At 42.3% G+C, this 26,505-nt stretch overlaps 1 protein-coding gene across 3 annotated transcripts in view; it reads left to right on the forward strand.

Annotated features, from left to right (window-relative positions):
* The window catches only part of SLIT3 (slit guidance ligand 3), a 509,126-nt gene that overhangs the window by 321,031 nt on the left and 161,590 nt on the right, over positions 1–26,505 (forward strand). For all 3 annotated transcript variants that reach the window (XM_026098439.2, XM_064520837.1, XM_026098440.2), the window contains 2 exons: positions 11,803–11,944; positions 26,422–26,493. In XM_026098439.2, the coding sequence (XP_025954224.1) occupies positions 11,803–11,944; positions 26,422–26,493 (214 nt within the window). The remainder of the gene's footprint in view (positions 1–11,802; positions 11,945–26,421; positions 26,494–26,505) is intronic.

Consider the following 26,505-nt stretch of genomic DNA (forward strand, 5'->3'; position numbering starts at 1 on the left):
CAAGTGATTTTTGTGGCATGATTTTCAAGAATACTGAGCACCTGCAACTTTCATGCAGTTGGGAAGATCTGAGGATGGCCAGAATATCTGAAAAATTGCATTAGAATCTGAACCAAAAGAGAAGTTTAGGGATATAACAGTCTTGGGAGAGAGAAGGATAAAAATAAATGGATAAATGAGTTAAGCTATTAGCGGAATCTCATTTTACCAAAGAAGAAACCACAGTATTTCTTTCTTATGAAATTAAAAGTTTCAGATAGGGCTCAACTATTGGGATTTATGATAGAGTGAAGTGAAAGAAAAAGGGATTGTTTAAATCGGGAGAGGAAACAAGAATTGTCAAATGAGAAATGTCAAGTGGACAGTACTGATCCAAATGAAGCTTTCTGCATAGATCATGATTTCCAAAAGAGAAAAGGATGTTAGACAGTGCTGTTGGACCAAGAATGTATAGGAAGACATTTTTTTTTCACCCTCCCCTGTAAGAGAGCTATCAAGGTTGGCCTCCTGTTTATTAAAAAATAAAATAGTAAAAATTAAAGGAAAAAAGATTCCAGTGAGACAGTCCATCAACTGTATCCCTTATCTCACATTTGGAAAATTAAATAAATATTCTGAAAAAGAAATGCTTTTGAAGAGCTCCTTTTAGGGGAAGATTTAGCAGAGAACCCCACTTCCTACCTGGTAGTTTCACAAAACCCTACGTGGATAGGTACTTTAAAGAGGATGTAAACCTTCCCAGTTCCTTACTGCAGTTTTTATTCCTGATTTTATAGTGTAATTTGGTCGTGTTTGACTATGAAGTCAGACTAGGACAGGAGGTGAGCAGTGAACTGAACTTGTCCCTCTGCAAAAGAATTTTACACCATTTAAGATTAAATGAACCACAGTAACTAGCCTCAAGCTGGCAGTGAAAGCTGCCTTTGCATCGTAGTTATGGAGTGCTGAAATACAACGTACTGAGCTACTCTGTTTCGGTACAGGCTCAGAGTTTCAAGCACTTCTGTTCTTATGGAAGTGGGAATGTCATCACAGGAAAAAAAAGCTCTCAGCTTTTCCTACACAGTAAAAGGAGCTTCGTCAGAGCATTCCTGTTCAAAGACTGCAAGCTTCAACCAGGAAGAGGAGAATGAAGTGTAGGAGATAATTTGGGGAAAGAAGAAAAAGTTACCTAAAAAAATGTTTTCTGGTTGTTTTGAGCCCTATACAAAAATGCATTTTTTAAATTTTACAACAAATGCTACTTACGAAGTAAATTTTAAATTGTATATACTGAGGAATAACATAAATTGGAAAAGATACGGTAAAACACTGACAGATGCGTACTATAACTGGAGCCCAAGTTGCTTGATTCCTTCTGGGGCACCACGCTACCACTCTTGTAGAGTAATTGTTTATAAGCATCAGGTGCAAAAGCCCCCAAGACCTTCTTGCCGAAATCAGAATTATGTGCTGATATACCTACGTAAATTGAGAGTTTGGTCTTTTGGAAATGTTCAATGTGTGCACATAAATTATAAAAGTGCTAATTCAAATGGCACTTCTAGGCAAGTTGTAAGCAGTGGAAAAGCTATTCCAGATTTTACTTGTCCATGCCTTGCAGTGTCTGGCTCAGGACAGTAGGTAACCGTAGAGGATTAAATAGCATGCAGTTGCCTGGAGAAAAGTTTGCAAATACGCCTGGTCAGATCTGCATTACTGAGAGGGCAGGGAAAGGTCATTAACGGGGACTGCAGAGGGTTGGAGGTGGGTGGCCCCTCACCACTGGGGCATGCTGAGGTCCTGCTGGCCAACCCGTCACCACCCCAAGCCTTCTGGCTGGCTTTCGAGGCAAGCTGTCCCTTCCTGGCAGGAGGGTCTCTCCTCCAGAGTCGCCCCTGATGGAGCAGCCTTCCTGGAGCTCTGCCTTGAAGCCATCTGTTCCCCAAGAAACCTCCAGGCACGCTCCTTTCTCTGCACAGCTGAATTCGGGGAAGTGTTTTGCGATACACTTCTCACTTAGGACAGTCAACTGGAGAAGGGGTAGTGTGTGACAGCCGTAGGGTGCATGCCCCACTCAATAAGGTCCAAATAGTATGATAAATTTCTCCTTTCCCTCTCCACCATAACCGTGCAATTCACTGCCACAGTGCAGTGACAAGAACGGTACACTGAGTAAAGAGGTAATGTCATGTGAAATACTACCTTCGCTGTGGTGCCTGGGAACTGTTTATTTTTATATTCCTTGAGCTTGCAGAGAAGCATCTGGGAGGGCTGGCTGATGCTTGGTAGCTGCTAGAGCCCTCCAGTCTTTGCCTGGATCAAAACCAGCTTCCTTGTCACATTCAGGTGTTTCACTGCTGACCTGGGTTTTCTCTCTCTCTCTCCTTCTGTCCGTCTCTCTAGCTCTTTGCCTCCCTCTCCCCTCGGGATAGTCATTCTGTTTCTTCTCTTATGTAAGTTCTACTGTGGCTCTTGGACTTCTCTTCTACATGCTTTTTACTTATTGAAGCTGAGGTTGGTGTACACATTGATCAGTTAAGTAAGTTGCGGAGCCCTGTCACCTGCGTTTGCAGACGGAGGCGGTGGGTTTATGAGGTTATCCAGTCAGCAGACCAGGGCCTTCATCTTTTCAGTGCTCTGTGCAGGACCCACTGAATGACGCCTTTTGATTTTTGCTACAGTGATGAATTCTGAAAGTGGTTTCCTGGTTTTCTTACGTATATACATGAAAAGATGACTTTCAGTGAAAATAAATATGCATCTGAACTGAATATCTAAGAATAAAGCAAGCTGGTTCAAGAGCATCATGTCTCATACTGGAGATGAATGGCATGCACGGCTGTCCCCAGCTAGGTGCCATCAGAACAGCTCGCTCGAATGTCCTTATTTCTCGGTGGTTGCTTGTAAAAGAGACCATGTGGTAGGTGAGCAGGTAGAGGTCTTCGGTGGATTTCGGTGGATACGGGAGGGATACCAATTTTTCTACCATACTCTTGCTGCCAGTTCTGAGGCAGTGAGTTAGGGCTTGGTGCTGACCCGGAAGGTCCAGACTGATACAGGCTTGTTACAGTTCTGGCCAGTGCCTTGGGGTGTTTTACGGTGGGCACCTTTTAAAATGGACTATGAAGATTAGATGAGATTTCTTGGAACGGACCAGGGATGTGTATTTCCAAGAGTTAAGGAATGCATGCTTTTCTCATGTAGGAAGCCACAAATTCTCATCAGTTTCTCAAATCTTGAAATTAATTTGGAGCTGAGTTATTCTATATATCTTACAGTAAGAAATTCAGCTACATGTACGTTTAAAATAGATAATTTTTAACGGCTTTTCTAAGACAGTTTAATAATGAAACAAGACTTGCAGAGAGGAACTTAGTTACATAAATCATTCTCTTTTTCTTTAGAAACTAGACTTTTCTTCTGGTTCTTGATCCTTAGTTCCCATTCAGAGGATGCTACAAGACCCTGAAGAAAGTGAAGTTGCATAATTCTGGAGGAAACTGGTTAAAGTTCCTTACGAGTTCCCTCAGTCTGAAGTTGATGCCAGAGAGAAATTGTTATCAGAACCAAGGGTCTAGTGATTTCTGGTAAAGAGACTGATAGTGATTTTAAGAAAATACTGGATTGATTCAAATCTCAATTTGAGATCTAGAGCTTCACATGGTGGAGCTGCAGCTGAGGTATAATAACGAAGAAGCAATGTTAGCTTCTTGCTGCTTAATGCAGACTGGAAGCCCTAATAGGGAAGTAGATTTATCTGTTTTTAAGGTAGGTCAAAGAGTCTTAAAACATAGCTCTTTATCCCTGCCTCAGACCACAGAACTCAGTAGATCGTCTCACTCTATTTTTCTCTTAATAACTTTGTAGCATATTGTTGAGGAGAAAACCAGCAATGAGTAACTAAGAAAATAACACTCCTCAAGCTTGTTATCTTAACGAGACTATTCGAGAGATGCCAAAGGAAAAGCGTGTGGGGACGGCAGCTCCCCCCATCTGCTCCTGTGTAAAAGCCTCTGTGCAATAGTATATCTGTGTAACTAGCAGCAGGTCTGCTCCTGTGAGCACGGGGCGTGGAGGTACGGCCAGCATGGAAAACTGGGGCTCCCTGGAAACTAAGGGGGAGGAATTTTTGCTACTGCTGCAGATTTTGCCGCTGCTGAGCAGCAGCAACTACCCCCGAGGGAACGGAGTGGTCCCTCCCCATGCCTCCAGAGAAGGTCTGCTGATGGCCACAGCAACCTGGATAAACCAGGTGGGAAGGGTAGGTCTTCTCCTGTGCATGTGTGTGTGTGAACAGTCACCTTCTGCCATGCTGACATCCTCGATGTACCGCTATTTTGTTATGTTTCAGAAGTGAGCTCGGCCGTTTGATCCGACTTTGGCCTTTTTCCAAGCAAGTGACCTGTGAGTCATGTTAGGCAAATGCTATCTTTTTGTCACTGTTAAGCTGGCTCGTACTTTGTGAGACCGTCAGAAGACCCCCTGAGTGCTCTTACAGTGGGTTCTGTGCAGCATGTCAGGCTTGTATGACTTTTAAAGCCTTTGGAAAAAACTGTGTTTTCAATGTGCTCTTAGAAGCCTTTTGTGGAACGCTGAAAGGTTTTTTGCCTCCTGCTATGATTTGCTACCCCCAGCTAAAACTGAGATCGGGTCTGAAGAGCCATGGCGGTACTAGGCATGCGTTAGCTGCTCCTGAAGTGAAATCCTGGAGGAGGCTCACAGCGATGCTTCCTGCTGCTTACCAGAGTTTGTTTTCTGTTTCCATTGGCTTGAATGGAAGAAGGCTTCTGTTTACACACGTGAAAGTTTAAGTTTCTTATTAGCAATTTAAAGTTCCTGTGGCGTCTGCGTCTGTGTTGTTTCATACTCTAAGGATGCGCTTGGATTGTTTCACACGTAAGATGCCACTGACAGTTTTTTTTATTTTGGGGACTGTCCTAGAAATCTGAGGGATACGTACATATTTATTCAGGTCTTTAATATTTCTTTGAAGACCAAAGCTGAAAATTGCCTTTAAATTACAGTAAATTTAGTTTTTCTGTCAGAAAATTGTCATACCTTTTCAGGCTAATTACATTTGTTACGGATTTGTCTTTCCCCGCCGTAGCGTAGGATTCACTTTCCCTGTGTAGTTCTTTAATGCCTGTGTAATGATGGCAGATTGGGGTATAATTATTCAGCCATTTGGCTTTTGAACTGTTGCTGTAAGAATAATCATATGATTAGCTTTTATGTTAACGGACAAAAATAGTGGTTTGTTTTATAACTAGTACGATCGCAATGTTTTGGTCTACAATGGAAATGCCTCATGGCACTATGTGGTGCCTCAGATTAGTACCCCAGCCTTGTTCTGAGCTATAGCTCAGGAAGAGGAGCATTGTTACGTATGTTAAATATGAGGGGTCGAGGTTGGATTTGAGTATGTGGCCAAACTCTTGAATCACATCTATAAACTTCTTCATTTTTATCTTAATTTTCTGTTTGAGATGTATATCTAGTTGGCAGCACCTGGATAGTTAAATAAAAAAGAACTCAAAGAACTGTTTATAAAGTAAGTGCAAAATTGCATAAATGAATAGGTGGCAAAAAGTTAGGTACAGTCAGTGTCAGGTACATATGAATTTCTCTTTTATTGATAATGAAATTTAGTGATGTTATAAATTTGCTTTAAAACTGAAGGGATCGCCTGGCTCATTGAATTCATTCCTTGCAATTGCAGGCAGACATAAGCATTTAGGCCAGAAGGTCTATAAGACTTTTATTCTATGAATTCCATATACCATAAACAGCTTGAATTTACCAAAGTGTGCTCGCAAAAGGCTGGAACTTCATACTTCAGTGTGAAAGTGAACCCCATCTTTGTCCTCTTCCTTAAGAGACCAACTTTTGCGTTAAGTCAGGCAAAAGAACTTCTATTTTAGCTGCTGCAGGACACAGTGGGAGCCCAGAAGCACGGCAAAATGGAGCCCAGAAGCAAGGCAAACAGGATCAAGCCTTGTATCAGCTGCCTTTTCAGGTCTCAAAATATAGTCTTAAACTATTTCTGTCCCCTCCATAATTTTATCAAACTCCATCATGAAGCAATCCAGGTTCTTTAATCCTGGTATCTTGTTCAGAAAGCCATTCCAGAGCTATGCTGCCTTGATAGACTACATTTGGTCATGACTATTATATATCCTTTGATCTTGTATAGGTATTATCCTTTCCCTTAAATAATTTGTATTCCTCTCCATTTTTATACCTGAATATATTTATAAGGTCACTGTATTATTCGGGACCTATTTTTAATTGTCACTTCATATGGACCTCCCAGAGTGCCTGATACAAATTGTGGAACTGGTTTTAATGAGATTAGTGTGCACAGATGCCATTTGGACTCCAGAGGCACTATGTCTTTTAAGATTTTCTAGTAGCAGTGTTTCTTTGTCTTTAGTCTGTTTCGGAAGAGCACATAATGCACAAAACCAAAGAGGCGAATATCTGCTAACAGCCTTCCTCGGGGTGCCAGAGTGAGGAAGGGAAGTCCTGGGTGCTCAGGGGAAAGGCCTGCGTCCTCCAGGCTGGAGGAGGACGTTGGTGGAGGGGGTTGGAGATGTGCCAGAGCGCCAACTTTTCAATGTCTCCTACAGAGACTTAAAGGGAATAAAATTCCCTGAGAGAAAAACAACTTTGTCATAATTTAGCAAGGATTTAAGTTGTCTCCTAGACTGTGTTGCAGCTTTTATTACTCCTTTAACAGAACAAATCTGCCTACTAGACCTCAACTGCTACCGGTTAGCCTGTTTCTTTGTTTTGCCATCTTCCACTTCATTTAGAAAAATTCCGTGCAATTTTGGGGCTATTGTTATTAATTAAATAGTTACAAATATTATTGCTTTTCGGCTAAGGCAATGTGAAGTAATGTCTGATTTTCCTTAGGTGTTGCTTTACCGGTACATTTTGAAATACGCTAAGTATATTTTTGTTGAATAATGTAGGCTTTTTTCATTATGCCAGACCTCTCCTTTTGCTGCAGTTGGTTATTTCCTATTTATTCCTAAATATTTGTTTGTAAACCAATTTATGTTGACTGTGCCTACAGCACAGTTGTGCTCACATGCCATGAATTTTTAACAAATAAATTTACTGTTTGGGAATGTTCAGCAAAACAGTGAACTTGAATCAAATAATGAATATTCATGACAAGCACATTTTTGCATACCATGAACTTGATGGGAGGTATTATCATCATCAATCAGGCGTCCAAATCACTAATCATAAATACATAATGCTGTGCTCAGTGAAAAACTGCTGAACGACCAGAGATGGAAATATTTGCATAAACCATTTGCTGTACATTGCTGTAGAACAAACACATTTGTACAAATTTTTCTCCCTTAGTGGCGTATTTGCCATCAACAGGGAATGTTAAATTTGTGGCTGGTTAGTTGTGATTGGTTTGCCCATCTCTCTCCACAGCACTATAAGCACACAAGTGTATTTTAATACTGGGATGCAAACACTTAGTCAGGAGCAATACATCTGTTTTAGGTATCTTCTTGAGGTCTTGTTACTGGGAATCTAGTAAAAGCTGTATTACAGCTCATGTAATAGTAATTGATTTCAGATGCCAATGACTGACTGTCCCGGCTTTGCGAAAGTTCCAGTGGGTCATTTTATTAAACCACAGAAGGTCATAACATATCCACAGAACTGCAGTACTTGTACTGTTTTGTTTATTGATCAATAATTTCATGTCTGCCATACTTAAAATGATTTAAAGTCACCACAGATTTTTAACCAGTAAATACATCCTGTCAGATTTATATTAAAATCAGTCAATATTTTTGACAAATAACTAGCGTTTTGCTGGTAGAAAAGAGTTGCTATAAGGGCAGTTGGATAGGCAAGGCGGTAATAAAGCACACTACTTAGTGTGCCATAATTGGGTGCCAGTGCAAATGAGATTATTTGGTTTATTTAGTCATTGCAAAATTTATTTTAAATGCCTGTTGACATTTAAACTCCGTAACCATTCTATTCTAATCGTAATTTCAGTCTGTTTGCTGTTCTTGAAAGGCTAGAGGCCAATGAGATGCTTATTTGAAAAGAGTACTTCATTTTGCTGTACACTGCTGGGTCCTAAGTCTCTCCGTTCTCTCCTGAACCAGTCTGAGACTATTAAATTAAGTGGTGCAGGCTAATAGCATGCCAGATACTAAATACCATAATCATTGAGGCTATCATTCCATTACATCAGAGGCACAAAAACCGTAATTTTTTTTGTTAATTTTGATTCCTATCCTAGCTTTTTAATAATAAAATATATAAGTGAGTTGATCCTTTTTATCTATTAGACAAAAATATAATTAATGTGGTGAACTAGTGCTGCTGTGTAACAGAAAAAAGTCTGAATTGACAAGATGACAGACAGTAAGGAGAACTTCCAAAGAGAAATACTGTGCATGCAGCTGGCTTCTCGTGGCCATTTCTTTTCGTAGCATTCATGCAATAAGGACCTTACCATGCTTGTAAAGGACAGAAGAAGGAAACCTGAAGTATTTATGCTTTTCTTGTAACTTTTCATTTCAATAAGTATTGCCAGCAAAAGGAGAATTAATTTTTATGTATGAAATATCCTTAATTTGAGGCTGTATTGCCTTGGGACCTTGGATCTCTCTTTATTCTTACCTTGTGTATACATAGGAAAATCACATCCACATTTTAATTTCCAGAACTTCAAATTCCATAGTGTACTTGGACTTGTTTTCTTGACCAGTCCTTTCTTTAGCATCTCTCCACAGCTATACAAATATCTGTTTAAACACTCCTCGGTTTTTTTGATGCTTTAATTCTACAGATCTGCTATGGAGCTAAGCATACATCCTGCTTTAATTGCAGTTTAATGCAAATCAATTTTCAAATTCTGTTTTTATAGCATGATTAAAGAAACCTTTAGCTCAGCAGATGATTGTTCATGTAAAAGCTGATGAAATATGGACTAAGTGGCTGTGGAGCGTTCATGTGTAATATAGTGTTTTATCTTTTGCAAAAGAAAAACATAAGCAAAACCGTTTGATAACAATGATCATTTATGCACAAAGTCATTTTATATCACTAAAGTTTGCAGAGATATACAGTCTAGATCCGCTTTTGCTCATAAAAAAGAAAGAGTTTAATCAAATATAAAGGGCTGCATTCAGTATGGAATCAAGAGTATTTTTACTGCTGGCACAGTATATCATGCTGCAGTGACAGAAGTACCTGATATTTTGGGCCACTCAGAGAATTCAGGCTTATAATGAGAAATTAGGTTTACAGAAATACTCCTGTTTCCAGGGTATTTTAGGTGAAATGAGAAATATAGTCATTGATTATATAGGGAGAAAACAGAGTCCACACAGAGACAGCCTCTTTGCTTTGCTTTTTTTGCTTTACTTTTTTTCCTTCACTGTAAGCTTAAATTCCGTATCATTACGTAACTTTGATGTTTTTTCATCCCATTTCAGTTGCATCTGTATTGAAAATAAAGATGTAATGGTTGCTTTCTCCATTTCATCTCCATGAACCTCTGTGGTTATCCAACTGCTGATTTTTTTAGTCACTATCCAGCCTTTAGTCACTATCCAGCCTTAATACTTATCAGTATTCTGTTCACGAAGAAGATCCTGTTTCCTAGTGGAAATGCACAGATAAAGGGCTTTTGGTCCGAATTCAGGGTAAATGAAAGGACTCCCCTTGGCTTCAGTCAACTGTCTGTTGGGTCTTTGTTCAGAGAGGACCTGGAGGGCTCACTGGTGAGCATGAGTAACGCTCTGACAAAGCTTTCAGTCTCTCCACTTGAAAACGTGCTAGGACCTTTCATAATGCCTAGCCGTAGTGGGGTATTAATTAGTGTCTTGTTACTGCCGCTGCTTGCTTTCTGTGCAAGCAAGGTTGGTGTATCTGTCCTTTCTCCAGCTTTTCAGAGTGCATGATATAACCTCCTTTCAAATAACACCTTTAGTCTTGGGCACTCCGCAATGCAGCTCAGAAAACATGGGGTGATGAGCTGAGCTCCACCCAGTCTTCTGCAGAGGTTGATTTAGATGCAATACCAGCAGCTACGGACTCTTAAAACATAGCTGGAAATGCATGACAGGTGTTTTTGCTGTTGTGTCCTGATGAAAAGGTAGTATATTACCAGAGTCTCTTCAGAAAGCACATCAGACTTGTATGATAAAGTGCGTATGGAAGATCCGAACTTGCTGCGGGCATCCTTGGTACCCCCTGGAGAGCAAGCGCTGCTCCGAGGGGCTCCTGCCCAGCCCAGACATTTCTCCCTGTCCCTGAAGACTTGCACTCACTGATTTTTACTTTATTCATTCTTGGTACAGTTTTGGATATCACACTGAGTGTGGACAGATGAAAAGAAAAAATAAATCCCTATGTGATCGTATTGTGAGAAAAACCTCTTGTTCTTATGGAAAGATCAGAGAGGCCCGTGTGCATTCGAGGGCAATATAAAATACATTTGGACATTTACACAGTTAGAATCTTACAGAAACCTTGGACTCATGGAAAGGCAGAGCTGGCAGAGCCGTTGGTGATATTTGGCAGAACTCCATTCAGTTTGAAGAGATTCTGTTAATTTGCAGCGACGGTATGTCTGCCCTGCACTTCCTTAGCCAGAACACAGACCCAAGAAAGCTGCTTGTTCTGCCTGTTGTGCATGTGCATTTTTAACTCGTTAAGCTTGCATCTTCAAATACAAGTAGCTATAACTTGTACTGTGTTACGTGCACACACACACACGCTCTCTCACATATGCATGCTGTGTTAAACCTTCTCAAAACCTCATTTATAGATGCCTGATTTGGAGTTTTGAGGTCTGATTTGCCAAAATATAGAGTGTTTTAACAAGTAAAGTGTTTTGATTTTTTGAACCAAAGGACTGGAATATCTTTCCCGATTGTTAATCTGCTGTAACCTCAAAAAGAAACATGTTTTTTCTGTTTCTATTACTATTTTGTCTTTTCTTTGTGGTACAAATATTCAGCCCTCTGTGTCTGGTCATAATTCAAAGAGATGCTTTAAGTTGCTTGTGTTATATGTATTTATACAAACTATTACACAAAAGACGTGTAACCATGTGAGTAAAATCGAAGTAAGTGCTGCAGCTTTGAAAAACTTAATGACAGTAAATTGGGTTGATTAGAATGTATATAGAGCAATGTCCTCATGCTAAACCCTTGCCCTGTAAGTAGCTTCTTGTCTTTCAGTGGGATTATCGATCTTGATAAGTGACTTGAAGGGTTGAAGCCACTTTTTTTATAAATTCTTTTTGTGATTCCATTAACTGAATTGTCTAATCCTGTAAAAAAACTCAGCTTTTTATTTCCAGTCTTTATACCATAACAGGTTATCTCATATTGAAAACATAAGTCTTTGCTGATGCCTGTCTTCTCTCAGTATGTAAAAATACTCAACGGGTGTTAGTGTAATGGAAACTTATTGGCAAAGGCGACCTTTGGAAATATTCCTTGATCTTTGGGCTTATTTTCTAAATCTAGATTTAAATAAACTGATATGGTTGATTACAGGGGGATGGACTAAAGGAGTGTCCATGAGGGAAAGAAATTATGATAGAATGGAGATGGTGGAAGAAAAAGAACATCATAGTCTTCCATACATTTTCTCTGCAATTGATTTATAGCACATTATATTCACTGAATCCAGATAAATTATTACTTAATATAGTAAAAGGATCTGGAAAACTCAGGGACTGATGATGTATTTTATTGGTAAAATACCAGGCGATCATTTTTCAAAACTGACATGTAACGTTTTGTTATGTCTCAGGTTCCCAGTCTGAAGCTCCGTCGTGCAGTGCCAGTTCCATCACTTGCCCATCTGCCTGCACCTGCAGCAACAACGTGGTGGACTGTCGAGGACGGGGCTTAATAGAAATTCCAGCTAACCTACCGGAGGACATTTGGGAAATGTAAGTGCCAATGTAATGCAACGTTCTTTGCCATGTCATTCCATTTTTAGTCCTTTAATGTGAATTAAGTTGTGGTGTGACGTTGCCCTACCTCCAAACAAAACGAAGTTTTTGGCATGTTAAGTTCAGATTGTATTTTCATCTAACAAATCTGGGTTTAGGGTCTTCAGCCTAGGAAAAGAAAATACACAGTACCTTTTTCTCTGTGTGTTTTATAAAGCAGGATTGTTTCATTTTTAGTTGATGAATTCTCCAAGAGATGGGAGCATTTCACGTTGGCTAGGCAGGATGTATGTGCAACGAAGTAAAGTTTGACATCAGAGCAGACTCTCTCTGCTGATTTTACTTCTATTTTCTGCCTTCCACATTCCATTATTCCCAGTTCTTAAACATTTTACTGACTTTTTCGTTTGTGTTGTGAGATCAGATGCTGGTTTTACAGACTTGCTTGTCTTTTGTAGCTTTAGAAATTGTACTCATCTATTTTTTATGTCTTAATACTACCACGGTTATGACATAGTGTTACATGAAACCAAATTGCTTTTGGTTAGTCCATAGGGAATGCAGAGCAATTCTTTTCCTATTCAGGTGTTTGTGATGCAAAGGTCACCCACTTCCTACCAGCTTTTACAATCTTAATATTATGGATTCAACTATTCGTGTAGCTGTGGCATTCATGCATCTTCTCGCTGCTGTAGAAATACTGCTACATTGCAAAATTCACTAGGATAAAATGTAGATGAATTGCTCACGTGGAGCCTGGCCCGCTGTGATTCAATATTTGACTGCCAGGAATGTGTGAGGGTTATGGCCAATGAAGATGCTATGCCGTATTGTTTGCTAGTGAACTGCTCTATACCACCACTCCTCTAAGTCACTTAAAATTTAAGATTCACCTCAAAATTGTTTTGATTGCTATCTCCTCATAACAGCCAGAAGTAGTTTATTATGCTTGATTTTGCACCTAGATAAAAAAAGATATATTAAAAAATGAAAAAAAAAGCTGAGTAAATGCAAAGCATAAATATCTTAAAATTAACATTGTTGGGAATGTATCTAGAGCATGTAAAAATATCTGCAGGAAATACAAACTTGTACACAAGCTGTTCTGAATGCTCATTTACTTGCCTGCCTTTGCAGGGTGTATTGGTTGTGCTGCTTTCCAGTATATTCTGTTACACGCAAAATATGCATGTAGTATTTGGTTTTCTACTCCTGAAAGTGGGTGTAAATTATCCTGAAAGTATAAATTGTATTTGGCATACAAAGAACATTAAGCATTTAGTCCTGCTCTCAATTCTGTCAATTAGGGTGCAAATATCTTTCTCAGAAGTGGCCGGAATGGTTCAGCAATAAGAGACAGAGGGTGAGGTTGGTTCAGACTTGCTCATGAATTAGGGCTAAGCTAGGAGAGGAATTGTAAAATTGTGTTCAGTAGTTTTGAAAATGCTAGCAGAAATCAGGACATCTTTGTGGCTCCGTGCCAGGACTCTGGAAATCACAGGTAGAGCAGTATCTGCAGGAGTGCTGAGGTTGGAGTGTCCGGTGGCAGTGTGAGAAAGCAGGTTAAAATATTTGTCTTCTGTGTGGCCACAATAGTATCCAATGCCAAGGGCTGTCTCTTTTTTGGTTGCTGCAGCCCACAAACCTAACCTCTGCAACTTGCAGTAAAAGCAAATTAGAAGAGCTCCTTAGGAGAGCAGAAAGGGAAGGAAGACTTGGAAAGCCTTTAATCCGGATGGTGAGGTTGCCAGTCCAGATACACATAACGTTTTGGGAAACTTTGTTAACCTGGATGTAATAAACCTCCTAGCTTCGTAGAATGCCAAATAAAGCTCTTTGCACATGGTTTAGCAATTTAGATGCGTCCGACTGCTTGCATTTCAGGCAGTACTTATTTCACTCTTTGACCATAGATAAACCTCTTAAATCACTCTAATCCTGTACATATCCTTTGCAATTCCCAGGAATTTCAGGTGGGAATAGTTCTGCAGAAAGATTATCTGTGACTAGTATGTTCCGAGTGTAATGTGACCTAACCCTCATAAAAACATTTATTGCTCACTTTCTTTCGGAATAAATCCTGTAAAGATTTCATTTTTATGGAATACATATTAAGAAATTTAAGTAGTCCTATCAGAATGAGTCTTAGCCAGTGACATTGCTCACATAGTTTTTCCTATTGGTAAAGCAATGTTTTCATTTTGTAAAAGTATGAGTTAAAAAAAGCAATCAATTAACCTGAAGCCGAGGGCAGAGTATTACATGTTCTCGCATCTAGTTTGAGGAAAGAGTATTCTCACAGAAAAAAGTGTGTCTGGAAAGATGGAAGATGCTGCCACAGTGTTTTCCTGGAAAAATCCGTACATCAACTCCTTTGACCAAGACAGCGACTCAGTTTTATGCAGAACTCCATCATACCTGCCCTCAGAAATTCAGTTTGTCCGAGGCTGCTCTGGGCTTATTCAATATAAAATCCATCCACAGGCCTGGTCCCAGCTACACGCGGAGTAATGAGCATCTTTTGATTCGATATGATAAAATAATAGTCTCTTGCCTGTAACATGGTAGCTATGGGGCCAAGTAAATTCTCTGTGCATGCTGCAGCCTGCCTCTCTTGCAGAGCTGTTGCTTTTCCCTTGGGATCCGTCCCCTGGGGTTGACGTTGGGTCAGGGCCTTTCCAGAAGAGCCGGCCGGGAGTGGGGCTGCCCGAACGCCTCTTGCTGGGCTCCGCGATCGTGCAGTCTGATCCTCATCTTCCTCTGGAGAGCTAACCTGTAAGGCATGTGGGGCACTGGCAAGCGGCGGCGCTGGATTGCTGTTAGATGGACTGCACCACAAAAAATCCTGTGGTTATTATTTGAGTATTTTTCATTCATCTGTTTTTGTCTGGCATTGTAAATACTCACTCCACATACAATATATTTCTCCCTGTGGACTGTAGTCCATTCATAATATTTATATGTTAGTATTAAAACACTGCACTTTCCTGAGCTCAGTGTTCCTGCCTGAGGCTTTTCCAAGTTCCTTTGCTTGGTTATTAGTTGCAGTCAGCTATGATGCTTCAATTCCTGCATTTCCTCTGAACTCAGTATTTCTCTGTAAGCCAAACTGTGTCAGGTAGGAACCCTGACTGACAGTCTGCCCCACAAAAATGAAACATGCAGCTCTTGGTCTAACATGGTTATCAAAGGTGACCTACATTTTACCGTGTGTTTCAGTATTAATTTAAAATCTTAATACTCTGCCTTCTTCCTTCCTTTCTTCATTAACATGGGCAGGCAGAACCTTCTCTGGTGAAGCTGCCAACAAGTCCTAAAGTTGTTTTTGTTGATAAGAACTTATCACAAAACAGGCAACTCACTTGTCACAGGACACAAAGCAACCATCGTATGATGCTAATTTTCACTTGCTGCTGACCTCTGCCATATGTGGCTTGGAAGTCTGTTATGATGCGCTATTATACCTCTCTCCAAAACGCATTATCCTGAAGGCCCTCATTGCAAGCAGGCTTGTATTAAATAAAGGAATTCAGAAAAGCTAGAAAGCTGTATCCCAGCCTTCCTTCTTCATAAAACAGGTAGCTAGAATGTATAAAATGTAATTCATTTTTTTTCATACGGCTGCTAGCTCCGTGGGGAGCTGACAGCAGCAGCTGTATCAAGTGAGGAAAGATGGCTTGCAAAATACTGAAGCGGAGGAATATGGACTGCTTACTCTCTGCTTACAAAGTGGTTCTTCTGTAGTATTTTTCAGAGGAAAATTGACTAGTGTATGGTATAGAGAAACACATGAGAATAAGCATGGAAAAGTTCTGTCTGCATAGTTTTCATGTGGGGAAACTACGGAGGTCTGGGCTGTTGCAGGCTAGGACGCTAGGCTAGATGGACGGCTGTGACCATCGGGTCAGTGTCGTGTACGCCTGGCCTGAGCGAGAGCGGAGAAGAGCCGCTGGGCTGCTGGCCCGGGGTGCATACGGGGGCAGGCGGGCTCCTGGGCGGCCACGGCAGCCACCACTGCCCTGGAGAAGGCTGCAGGCGATGCAGGAGAAGGACCCATTAGCAGCTAGTGTGAAGGGCTGGCGCAGGCTTGAGAGAGTAGCGATTAGTTGGACCGGATCAGGAAATCGGTGGGACAAGAGGGCTGAAATCAAATGAGGAAACAGTGAAATATGTGAGGAGAAAGCCAGGGGACTCGGGGAATCGGAAAGGCTGGTGGCAGTGGAGGGAGGCTGCGGTAGGGAGGAGCACCTGGAGCTAATGACCGGCAGGGGTATCTGGAGCTGGGACACAGCGTGCAAAGGGCCCCAGCGCACGGTGGACAGACGGGGAGATGATGTCTGGTGGCCAACAACAGTGAGGGTGAGCACGGGGGGCCTCTTGTCACCAGAAACCATGCCTGTCCTCCAGTGCCTTCCTCTCCCATCACTGGGCTTCTGAAACCCAACTGCATATCCTGGTCCCTGCCCGCTAGTGGCAGTCTGCACAGAGGGTAACTATTTTAACATCAGTTATTTCTTCCATTTAGGCCTAAAGGCTGGTTTGGGTGGTGTACTTTTGTTACGCGTGAGTTTCCTTGTGTGATGCTCCATGATGGAATTGGTTATTTCAGCTTTTGCTTTTTGGTGCACTATGTTAATAGGTAAAGGATGATGTTAAAATATTTAAGGCTTCCAATTCAAAAAGTTAACAAATTAGAAAATGCCAAAAGTAATGTTGTGGTTGCAGTCTTCATTTGGTGCTTGTGTGTGTGTGTGTGTTATGGCGTGCTCTTTGATTGCGGCGTAGCCTCATGTCGTTGTTGTGAGCCTAGGCTCGTTCCTTGCCTGGCATTGCTTGTTCCTCGGAGTGGCTCGGGGCTGGGTAGACAGGGAGCCTGTATGCGCAGGGCTCTTGTCTATTAGCGGCAGAAATTAGGAAGTATTCTAAAACGGGGACTGTGGGATGAGATGATCTTGCGAACGCTGTTCAGAGAATTGGATTGCATCCCCTTCTGCCAGTGGTTTTATTGATTGATTATGGGCAAGTGACCTGCGCAGGTTTCCCGGGTGGTCGCTGCTGATGCAGCCCTCGTGTTGGGGCTGCCTCTGCGGAGACGCGCAGCAGCGCTCAGGCTCGCAGCTGCAGCAAGAGTCAGTAGGAGCTGTGCTGTGCACGTGCCGTGCTCTGCAACACGCATTACTTTGCGAAGCCAAATCATCTTAACTGCAGACTTGGGAGTCAGTCTCCTGAATCTAAAATATGTACTTAGATGTTCAAAGTGTTCTTGGAGTTTGAACTTATGTTCTTCCATGTCAAGCTTGCTTTATTACTATTACCTGACCTTTGCACTACTCTGTCCTTGTGAGATTACTCTTGCCTTATGCAATTATATTTCTCTTAATGCCGGATAGGATACGTCTAAATCAGAAATGAGGACCTTGGGTTTAAATGATGATGCAATTGTTCCAGACAGAGTAAAGAGGCTGCCAGACCCTCAAGGAAAGGTCCTGCTTTGGTACTTGTATCTGGTCAGATAATAACTACAGTCCAGTCTGGCTACTGAGCAGAGAAAAGGAGTAAAATAGGATGGCAGCCCGTCTTTTAGGACCTAGGTTTGGTGTAAGCTCGGTTTGGAGTTACTTGCTCTGTCTTGGTTTAATTTATCATCTTCACTATTGATAGCTTAATTGATGACTAGTATTTTTGTAGGTCTGGAAAACGCTTGGTTTTGGTGCATAATTAATAATTAATAATGCATAATTCTTAGGAATAACACTAGTGTTCACTGGGCATAAAGGAAGAATCTAATGCGCTTGACTGTTGGTTTTCTCATGGTTCTCTTAAAATGCAAACAAACTCACTTTTCTGTTAGAGAACCACTTTGACATGTAATTTTCTGCTTGTTTTACCTTTAATGATTTTTTGACAAATTTAATTTTTAGAGAATTGCTGTCATGAGTAGAGTTGGGCAGGGTTGATGGATGACAGATGGAGCCACAGAGAGATAGAAGAGTTTTCTGCTTTTGTTGCTTCACTGATTCTCTTGGGAAGAAGTTACCCTCTCTGGTCTTCAATACGTGTGTTATAGGAGAGCTGTGACTGAAGTTAGGAATCCTGATGAAGCTTTTGTGATTGTGAGGAAGGTGTTACAAAAATGCAAAATATTCTTAGAGCCATCCTTTAAAATTAAATAACTGGCATATGCCAAATCAATTTTCTCTCTATTAAAATAAAGCCAGAAAAGGTATTATAAAAAGATTGAGCACCCATGCTCTATTTATTTATTCTAATAAAAAAAAAGCATTGTATAAATTAACTGCAGTGCAACTATTTCATGTGCATTAATATTTGGCTTTGAAGGTCTCAGCTTAGAGAGGCAAGTGTGTTTTTTTCTTTTTTTCAAGAATATAAGCATGTAGAGCCTCTAAATATTGGGGATAGAGGAAAGACAATTCTGCTTTTTTTATTGTTCTTCCTCTTAAAAGAAAATTGTAATAATTTTCCCAGGCTTCCAGTAAATACTGTAGCTTAAGCCAATACCGTATTTTTGAACACTCTAATAAATGTTCCATAATTGCCTCTTGTGGCAAGTTCTCTGGCTAGGGAATCAGTTTGGCTCCTGTAGTTGAATCATATAATATGATTTTCATTCTCTGCTGTAAATTGGCTCTGGACAGTTTCACATGTCAAATTTGACTATTATTTTCTGGATCTCACAAGGCAAGCTGTAGCATTGGCTCCTTACACTCAACATCCAAAAGCAGTTTCTGTTGTCAGGCCAAAATTATGTATGAGACCTTCTATTCAGTGAGAGCAAAACATTTTCCTTCTATTGGCTGCATCAATTTCTTGGTTTGTGCTTTCCTCTTTATAATTGTGACATTTCTAAAAATTTTGCGCAGATGAATTTTACTCAGGCAAGCAGTGTAGGAGATAGCAGTCTTACAAGATTTGAAGTTTTTTTGTTTTGTTTTTTTCCCAGAAACATCATTTCAGTCTAGCACGAACATAAATTTAGCCCTGTTAATAAAAACGAATTGTGTGGCCAGCAAGGGCAGTAACAGAGTAATACCAAGTAGTCACATTGGTTAACTGAGTATCACCCATCACAGACTAGGAGATTCAGAGCAACAAAAAGCCATATATCTTTTTTATCTAGTGCAAATGTCCCTCAAAACCTTCTGTTTTGCTAGGCAAAATTAGGAGATTATATTGTATAATGAGCATCTACATCTCGAAAGTTGATTATGACAGTGTAGAAGAAAGCAGAGAAAATAAAATATGGAGCCTAAAATCATGACTTTGAAATAAAATATACTAATCAGATTTGTTACTACATGAAAAAACGAATGGTCTTTTGGTTTACATGTGTTTTCCTTGTTTATTTTGTTAAAGAAACATTAGGTAGAGGACGAAGGATTTGAGGGATGTTTCTGTTCCGTGGCACAGTCTGTTTTGTTGACAAAATATTACAGGTGACAGCACTTCAACTGCCAGAAAGCTACTTAATTTTCCTACTTATTTCTTGTCTTTTACCTTTTCCTTGTCAGCATTTGTAAAGGTGTACTAAAAATAGGTGATACCGAATGTATGGGACTATTGACAAGGAATTAGATGATGGGTTAAATGATGGCTTTTTTCCTTGTCATCAGTTTACTGTTTCATTTTACACTTGAAGTCTAAAAACATAATTCTGTGTTACAATTTCACTGAAATAGTGTAAACCAACTTGAAGAAATCTTTGGCCTGCTGAGCTGCTTGGGGCGCTGCTGGACCCTTTGGGAAGTGCCCTGGGGAAGGGCGGGAAGGTGATTGAAGGATTTGGCAGTCCATAGAGGATGGGCCGGATCAACCTGCTAAAGTGACGCCAGCGAGGCAGCCCTGAGACCCGTTAGGGAGTTGGTCTTTCTGGGACCTAGCGGGCAAAACCTCGCTCTGAGTGAAGCGAACATGGCTTGCCCAATACAAGTCTGTTTTGTTAAAAGCCTAATGGCTTTTAGTAGCCTAATGGCTGCTACTCGTTTACATTTGTGAAACGTAGCCGTAGGCCAGCTCTTGCTTGCCAGGAGGCACTGGAGAACCCACGTGTCTCCAGTACAGCCCTTGAGCTGCAGATGGAGCGGGATTGTAAGAAACCACAAGACCGCATGAGCAAGTCCTGGGCAGAGCCGGGAGGGTGTGTGAGCCCCCGGGGGCTAGCGCGAACGCGCTGTTGGGAAGCAGCGGCTTGGGAGGCTCCGACTCCGCAGGCGGCTTGCCGGGAGCCTCTGCACCGAAATCACCGCAGGTCACAGGGATATGGGAGTGCGACCCATGTTTCTGCTGTCTCTTCTAGGCCAAAACGTCTCAGATGTGCACACGCACCGGAATGCGTGCGTGCTGGTCAGATGAAGCGTGCAACGAGGCTGCATTTCAGCAGCAAGAAGTTGGAGATGGCCGAATCTGTCCAGCCTAATGACACTTGCTTTCCCAGTTTTGCTCTCACAGCCACATGCCCCTGTGGAGATCTCCCGTACCAATCCATATCTTCCTGCAGACCCTGATCCCAGGCTTATGTAAGCCCTTGAAGTCTGCTGAGATGAGATCCTCGTGGTATAGAGGCAATTCCACACATCAGGGCGGGGGAAGTAGTGGGGGGCAGGAGGGGACGTTATTTGGTATTCTACCCCGAAACATTTTCTGTCTGCCCTTTGGTGTCCTCACTGGTTGTATCCGCTGGTGATGGCTCCTCGGGAACGTGTGTACTTGCAGACCCTGCAACTGCCCCTTGGCCCAGCCTTCGGGCAGCCGAGAGCTGGGGAAGGCGTCCGCTGCCCTGAGAGGGAGCTTGCGTGTCCATGTGGCGTGCTCTTGGGAGACCTGCCGTCCCTGGGAAAAATAACTGACTTAGAGTGGCAGGAGAAAGTAGCGATGACAGGTGACGAGAAGGACGAAGGGTTGAGCCTAAGGAAAGTGGCCCACTGTGGTGCTAGATGGAGAGGAAAAGCCATCATCTGGATACGGCAGTGTACTACTGGCTCTTTATGTAGACAGAGGCACCACCGTTGTGTCAGCTGTTTCATAAAACACCAGACTACAGATTTCCCTGCTGTCCTCCTGCTTGTCCGTACAGCACTTGGCACAAAATGGCCCTACCACAGCAGAGCTGGTGTGTTCCCAGTATGCCTGGTGTGACAAATCCGGCATTTTCCAGCAGATACCTGAGGGACTGCTACACTAGAGACTCCGACGAGCTTAAACCTAATTAACTCCGCTATGTCAGAAAGCCCAGCGCTGCTAACGCTGCTTCTCAATGAGCACCATGGTGGCAGGGAGCAGATCAAGACATCTGTTTTCCTTCTGAAAGAGGTCAGCTGGCATCTTTTGATGTGCGACTATCTATGTAGATCCCTAGGTAGGGTTATTTTGAAGTTATTTCGTTCTTGGTGAATGATCCCCCGAGTGGGATGCTGCCTCTTGGAGGCCTGCCCTTAGTTAGGTGAACAGTTAAGAAGCAGTCCTTTGCTTTTTAAACTAGAGCAGGAGCTAGACAGCTAGATCCTGGAAATGAGCACTGAACTTCAGAGTATGAAGGGAAAGTCTAGTTCTCACCTTGTGTTAGTTTAGGCAGGCAGTTTAGTGACTCTGTGCTCCCCAGCTCTGAAGGTGGAGAGAGAGGCAGACTCAGAGAGAGTGACTGATAATATGTATTGCTAATTTTATTTGGAAGTCATTCAAACACTGTGATGAAAGGTAGCAGTATAAAAGCCTTGGAGAACCACATGTATTTAGGGTTTTTATAGCAATGGTGGAGCCTTCAGCTGAGGTAGAGATTGGAGGCTTTAACTGGCTGTTCGTTAAAACAGCATCAGGAAGCAATGAGATATTTAAAGTGCTTAATCTGCGTTCATGCCAAAACGCTGTGTTAGCTGGCTGTCAGAGAAGCCGCGGGGTGAGACGAGGCACAGAAAGGCCGTTCCTCGGTAGGACAGGTCCACGGGCACCTTGTGGGGTGACAGGACTGGGGTTTTCTGGCCTCGTGCTTTGTAACCGTCTGTCTGGATGGGGGCCTGCGTGCTGGGCTGTGCGGGGCAACAGCTGCACAGCCGCTGCGTTTTTCACTGCCGCATACGTGACGGGTTGTGCTGGGAAGTGCCGAGCAGGAGCCCTTCCTCCCTCGAGGGCCTCGGGTGGAGGGTTATCCTTGGATAAATCCTTCGGTGCCGCAGCCTGGGCCTGGCATGCACAGCAGCAATGCAGCTCGCGTTTCGGGTGGAGAGGCAGGAGGGGGCTCAGTCCTACCCACAACTGTAGTAAGGAGGAGAGATTTGAAGTGTCAAATGTTTCTTTTAAATGCTGAAAATATGTCTGTGGACTTTTCTTCATCAGAGTCCAAAACGTAAGATGCGATATAAAAGTCCAACATGCAAGATAAATGTAAGGTAGTGGTCCAGGTAGCTTTTATAACCCTGTCCTTGCTCCCTGGCAAGGAGCACAGTCTCTCTCCTGCTGTTCTGGGCTCTAGAAGTTTTCTGCTTCCTCACACAAACCTTCCCAATCCTGGGCCTTGTCACCCGGTGGCATTAATGTGCCGGTGAATACTATGGCGCGGGTCCCGCCAGGCGTTTCGGGTACCCCCGCACGCTGGTGCGAGCCCGTGTTCGGGAATGGGCTGCCGGAGCGCTGCACGCGGGGGCGAGCCGCGGCGCAGTCCAGGGCGACCCGGCTGCTCGGGGCCTTCCCGCGTCGCCGGCAGCGGGGTGCCCGGCGCAGAGGACGTGGCCGGCACGTCCCCAGCGAGAGCGTGGTGCGCCGTTAACGGAGCGTTTGGGGCTCTCTGCATTTGGCAGCGTGAATTAGCAGCACTGATGCTTCGCTCCTGCTCTCTTTTTCTCCAAGCTAGTGATTTGTCTATGTTATGGGTAGGTAAGCTTGACAAAACATTACACATTAGCAGCCGAGACAGTGTTCGAAACGGGAAAATTGCTAGCAAAGTGCTCCATTAGAGACCTGAGTAACAAATTCCTTCTTTCCCTCCACAAAAGAGAGATAGTTAAGGCCCAGATTAATACGGCTGTCTCCCCCACTCTGTGTGGGGCATCGCTCTTCGAGACAAATGGCTGTGCCGCTCCTGAGAGCGTGATCTGGCGCTCGGAGAGCTGCGTCAGGCAGAGGGTGTCTCCTTCATGTCGTGCCATCCGGGGTGTGAGCGGCACAGGCGCCAGCCGAGGAGGCGATGAGAAGATCTGCACCTCGGTGAGCCCTGAGATGGATTAGCAGGGGAACTGGAGCGTTCGTTCTTTGCTCTGCCGTCGTTTGTCATGTTTAACGGGATCGTTTCCCCTTGTTTTTCTCTCTGCTGTGCTTGCGTTTTGCTCTTATTGCTGTGAGGCCATTTGAAAAAGAGGGGGAAGGAGAAGGGCTTTCTCCTGCAAACCATTGCGTTACTGCAAGAAAAACGTATCCCAGTCCATTGACCCTCCGACTTTCCAATCTCTGATAATACATTAGGGAGGGGAAAGGAAATGGTTCTTGTCCTGTGATGTTGCTGTTGAAGCCTCTGAAACGAGGCTCCCGGAGGCGGCCGAAGCGCCCTAGCAGAGTGGGGAGAGGTGCTCAAACACGTCCAAGGGACCAGCGGCAGCGAGGACGCAGTGGGGCGGCTGCAGGCAGGAGGAAAAGCCCCGGAGAGCTTTGGACACAGGCAATTTATTTTATCAGTCTTCCGAATTTGACTTGTTGAATCTTTTAAACATATCTTATGAAATTCCAGAGGAACATCGAGAAGAATTTTATTGAGTTGTAAGAAATCTAAGATGTGGAGGACAGCAGTTCAGTGGAAATTTACTCTTTTGGGACTGTCTCAAAGTTCTCAAATGCATTGTAAAATTAAGTTTCTGTACGTTCCTGTGATACACAAAAAATCAACTCACCGACGTTTCTTTGCAGTTGGTTTATAGTGTATGACAGCACTTCTCGGCAAGCAGGGTAGAACATGAAAAATGCAGTTTGCTAGAGGTCATATTCTAGATGAACTAGATAAATATAATTCTCTCTGAAATACAGTGTGGCTGTGAAATTTAGATTAGCCTTTCACTTTCAGCAGAAAAAAAGGCAAGACTAGGAAAAAACTTTATTTTTCCCTTTATTTGAAAGCAGCAGTGTTTCCCATTGTATCGCGAATAACACTGGTTTACAATGAAGCCTTCACCACCTTGAGAATGTCAACACTTCCTCTGGCAAAGCTCAGTGTTTCCTAGAGGTTTCCAATCTTGTACTGGCTTTAGCTTGTCACTTATGAGATCGGGCTGGGTGACAGCAAAAAATACTGATATCAATAGTTGATATTCACTATGCTAATTGTGTAGCTGCACTGTGGTTTTCAGCCCACCCATGACAAACTATAACATGCATTAATGAGTAACAAAACTGTAGTCAGATTTGTACTTCGTACTTTCTAAGAACCTCTTTATTTAGCGCTGCACGTTATTTAGCAGTCCGAGGTCAGCTGCGTTTTATGCCGGCGTTGGGAGGTACGTGAGCGCCGACCCAGCGGGAGCAGCTTGGTGCAGGTTGCTGCCCTTTGCTGCTGTGGGACGTTTGCAAATGCCTTGGGACTGAAATGTCCATGCAATTCTAGGCAATTATGAAATGGGACCAAATTTTCACCCTGCATCTTTATTTGAGCTGCCCCGTAGGGATTGAAGGGCACCGCGTGTGATGCCCTGATTTGTGTCCATAAGGCAAGCCCTTTGTCTGTGGAAGTGTCCGCACGGAAAAGCTTGGGAGGAGCGAAATGCCAACCTGGCAAGCTTGCAAAAAGCCCTTCTGGGAAGAGCACGTGTATTGCAAATTCTCGTGACAACTCGCAACAATACTGGTGCGCTGAAGCTTACAGCACTGTTTCTTCACTGGTGGCTTGCCAGAAACGAAGCGCGTTATATTTAGACCAACTGGAAGAGAAATTTCAGCTGCTAATTCAAATCATAAAATGAGGAAGAGAATTAACTCTGATCACAACCTTTAAAATAGACTGCTAGAGGAATAAAAAAAGAGACTGTGCACACTGACTGTGCAAGTATCAGAATATGTATGGTTTAAATACCGTCTTAAGAGTATAACTGAATTGGCAAGATATTTTGCTTTCAGGGGGAATTTTGCTTTGCCTGCTGAAGGCACAGATCAACAGAAGGATACGCTGTGCCTTAGAGGCCTGATGGACCTTACGCATTTTCCTTCCATTCTTCCTAAATCATTTAAAAAACATGATTGACTCCTCACAACCTCACATTTTAAGTCCATTCATGGTTTTAAAATTTTTTCCTCCCCTCCACCCTGTTACAGCAGCTCTAAATGACTTGGGTGATTCATTCCGTCATTCCCCTATTCTGAGGTTTTTATATTTCAACTCTACTCCATTTCTAACCAGAGAATTTTGCAGTTAGAACTGCTTCTTTTTATGAAAATTTTGGAAAAAAAATACGCAAGCAGTGAATAGTAAGTAAGAGCGAGATAAAGCCAAATTCTGCTTTCAGTTCTAAGCGTGCCTGTGGGATGCTGGCTGCGGTGGTCCTGGGCGTTTGTCGTGTGGGGGCCCCCTTTTACACCTCCACTGGAGATGAATATTTAGCGTTCATTTGAGGAGAAGATAATCCTTTTAGCGGAGATTTAGGAACTTGCTGATAAAGACTTGAAAATACTTATGTGAAGGAATATAAGTGGATTTTAATGGATACTCTATTCTGTATCTTAAAGCTATTTATATTTTATGTTACAGATTCATGCACTTATGCTCCTTTATAAAGGACGATTCTTTCAAAACACATCTCAGCAATGAAAACAAAGCATTTTGATTTAGTCTGGATCATATTTTAGAACACCTTCACTATTTGTTGGTTAAAATCAGAAGGTACAGTCCTTGACGCTCCATTTTGATGTAGATTGTTTTCCTCCAGAGGACATTAAAAATCTGAACTCATACTGCAGCGGATTCCACTTTGTTTCACAAAAACATTGTTAATGCAGGTTGTGCATGTAGGGAGGCAACTTCAGCCTGTTCCCACAGATTATTGCGCCTGAATCGCTCTGGGAGTATTATTAATCTGCTTATTAAGCTGCCACAACATAGCACAGCCTTCAGTGTCGATAGCTACCTTCTGTTTACAACAGCCACACAGGGAAAGCATCTCTATTTTCTACCTTAACTTTGACTAAGTAGTAATACAGTATACTTAAGATTTTTTTTTATTCATTCTATGAGCTTTAAAGGTACAAATTCTATAGTTTGTGACTTTTTTCCATACAGATTTGATGTAGTCAATGAGATGAATTTAATTTCTAAAAAAAGATTATTTTCTCAGTGTTTTCTCAGTTTAATGGCTTTCAAAAGAAAAATCTGTTTCACATATAAACTCCAAAATAGCTTTACATTTGTATACAAATTTGTTATGATGTTTGTTGCTATTCCTGTCTTACAATTGTGTAGTTAACATGTATATTGCTTTGTTTGTTTTTAGACGTTTGGAACAAAACCTCATCAAAGTCATTCCTCCTGGAGCTTTTACCCAGTACAAGAAACTTAAGAGAATGTAAGTTTTAAT

The sequence above is a fragment of the Dromaius novaehollandiae genome, chromosome 15, assembly GCF_036370855.1.
Source record: "Dromaius novaehollandiae isolate bDroNov1 chromosome 15, bDroNov1.hap1, whole genome shotgun sequence".
Lineage (NCBI taxonomy): Eukaryota > Metazoa > Chordata > Aves > Casuariiformes > Dromaiidae > Dromaius > Dromaius novaehollandiae.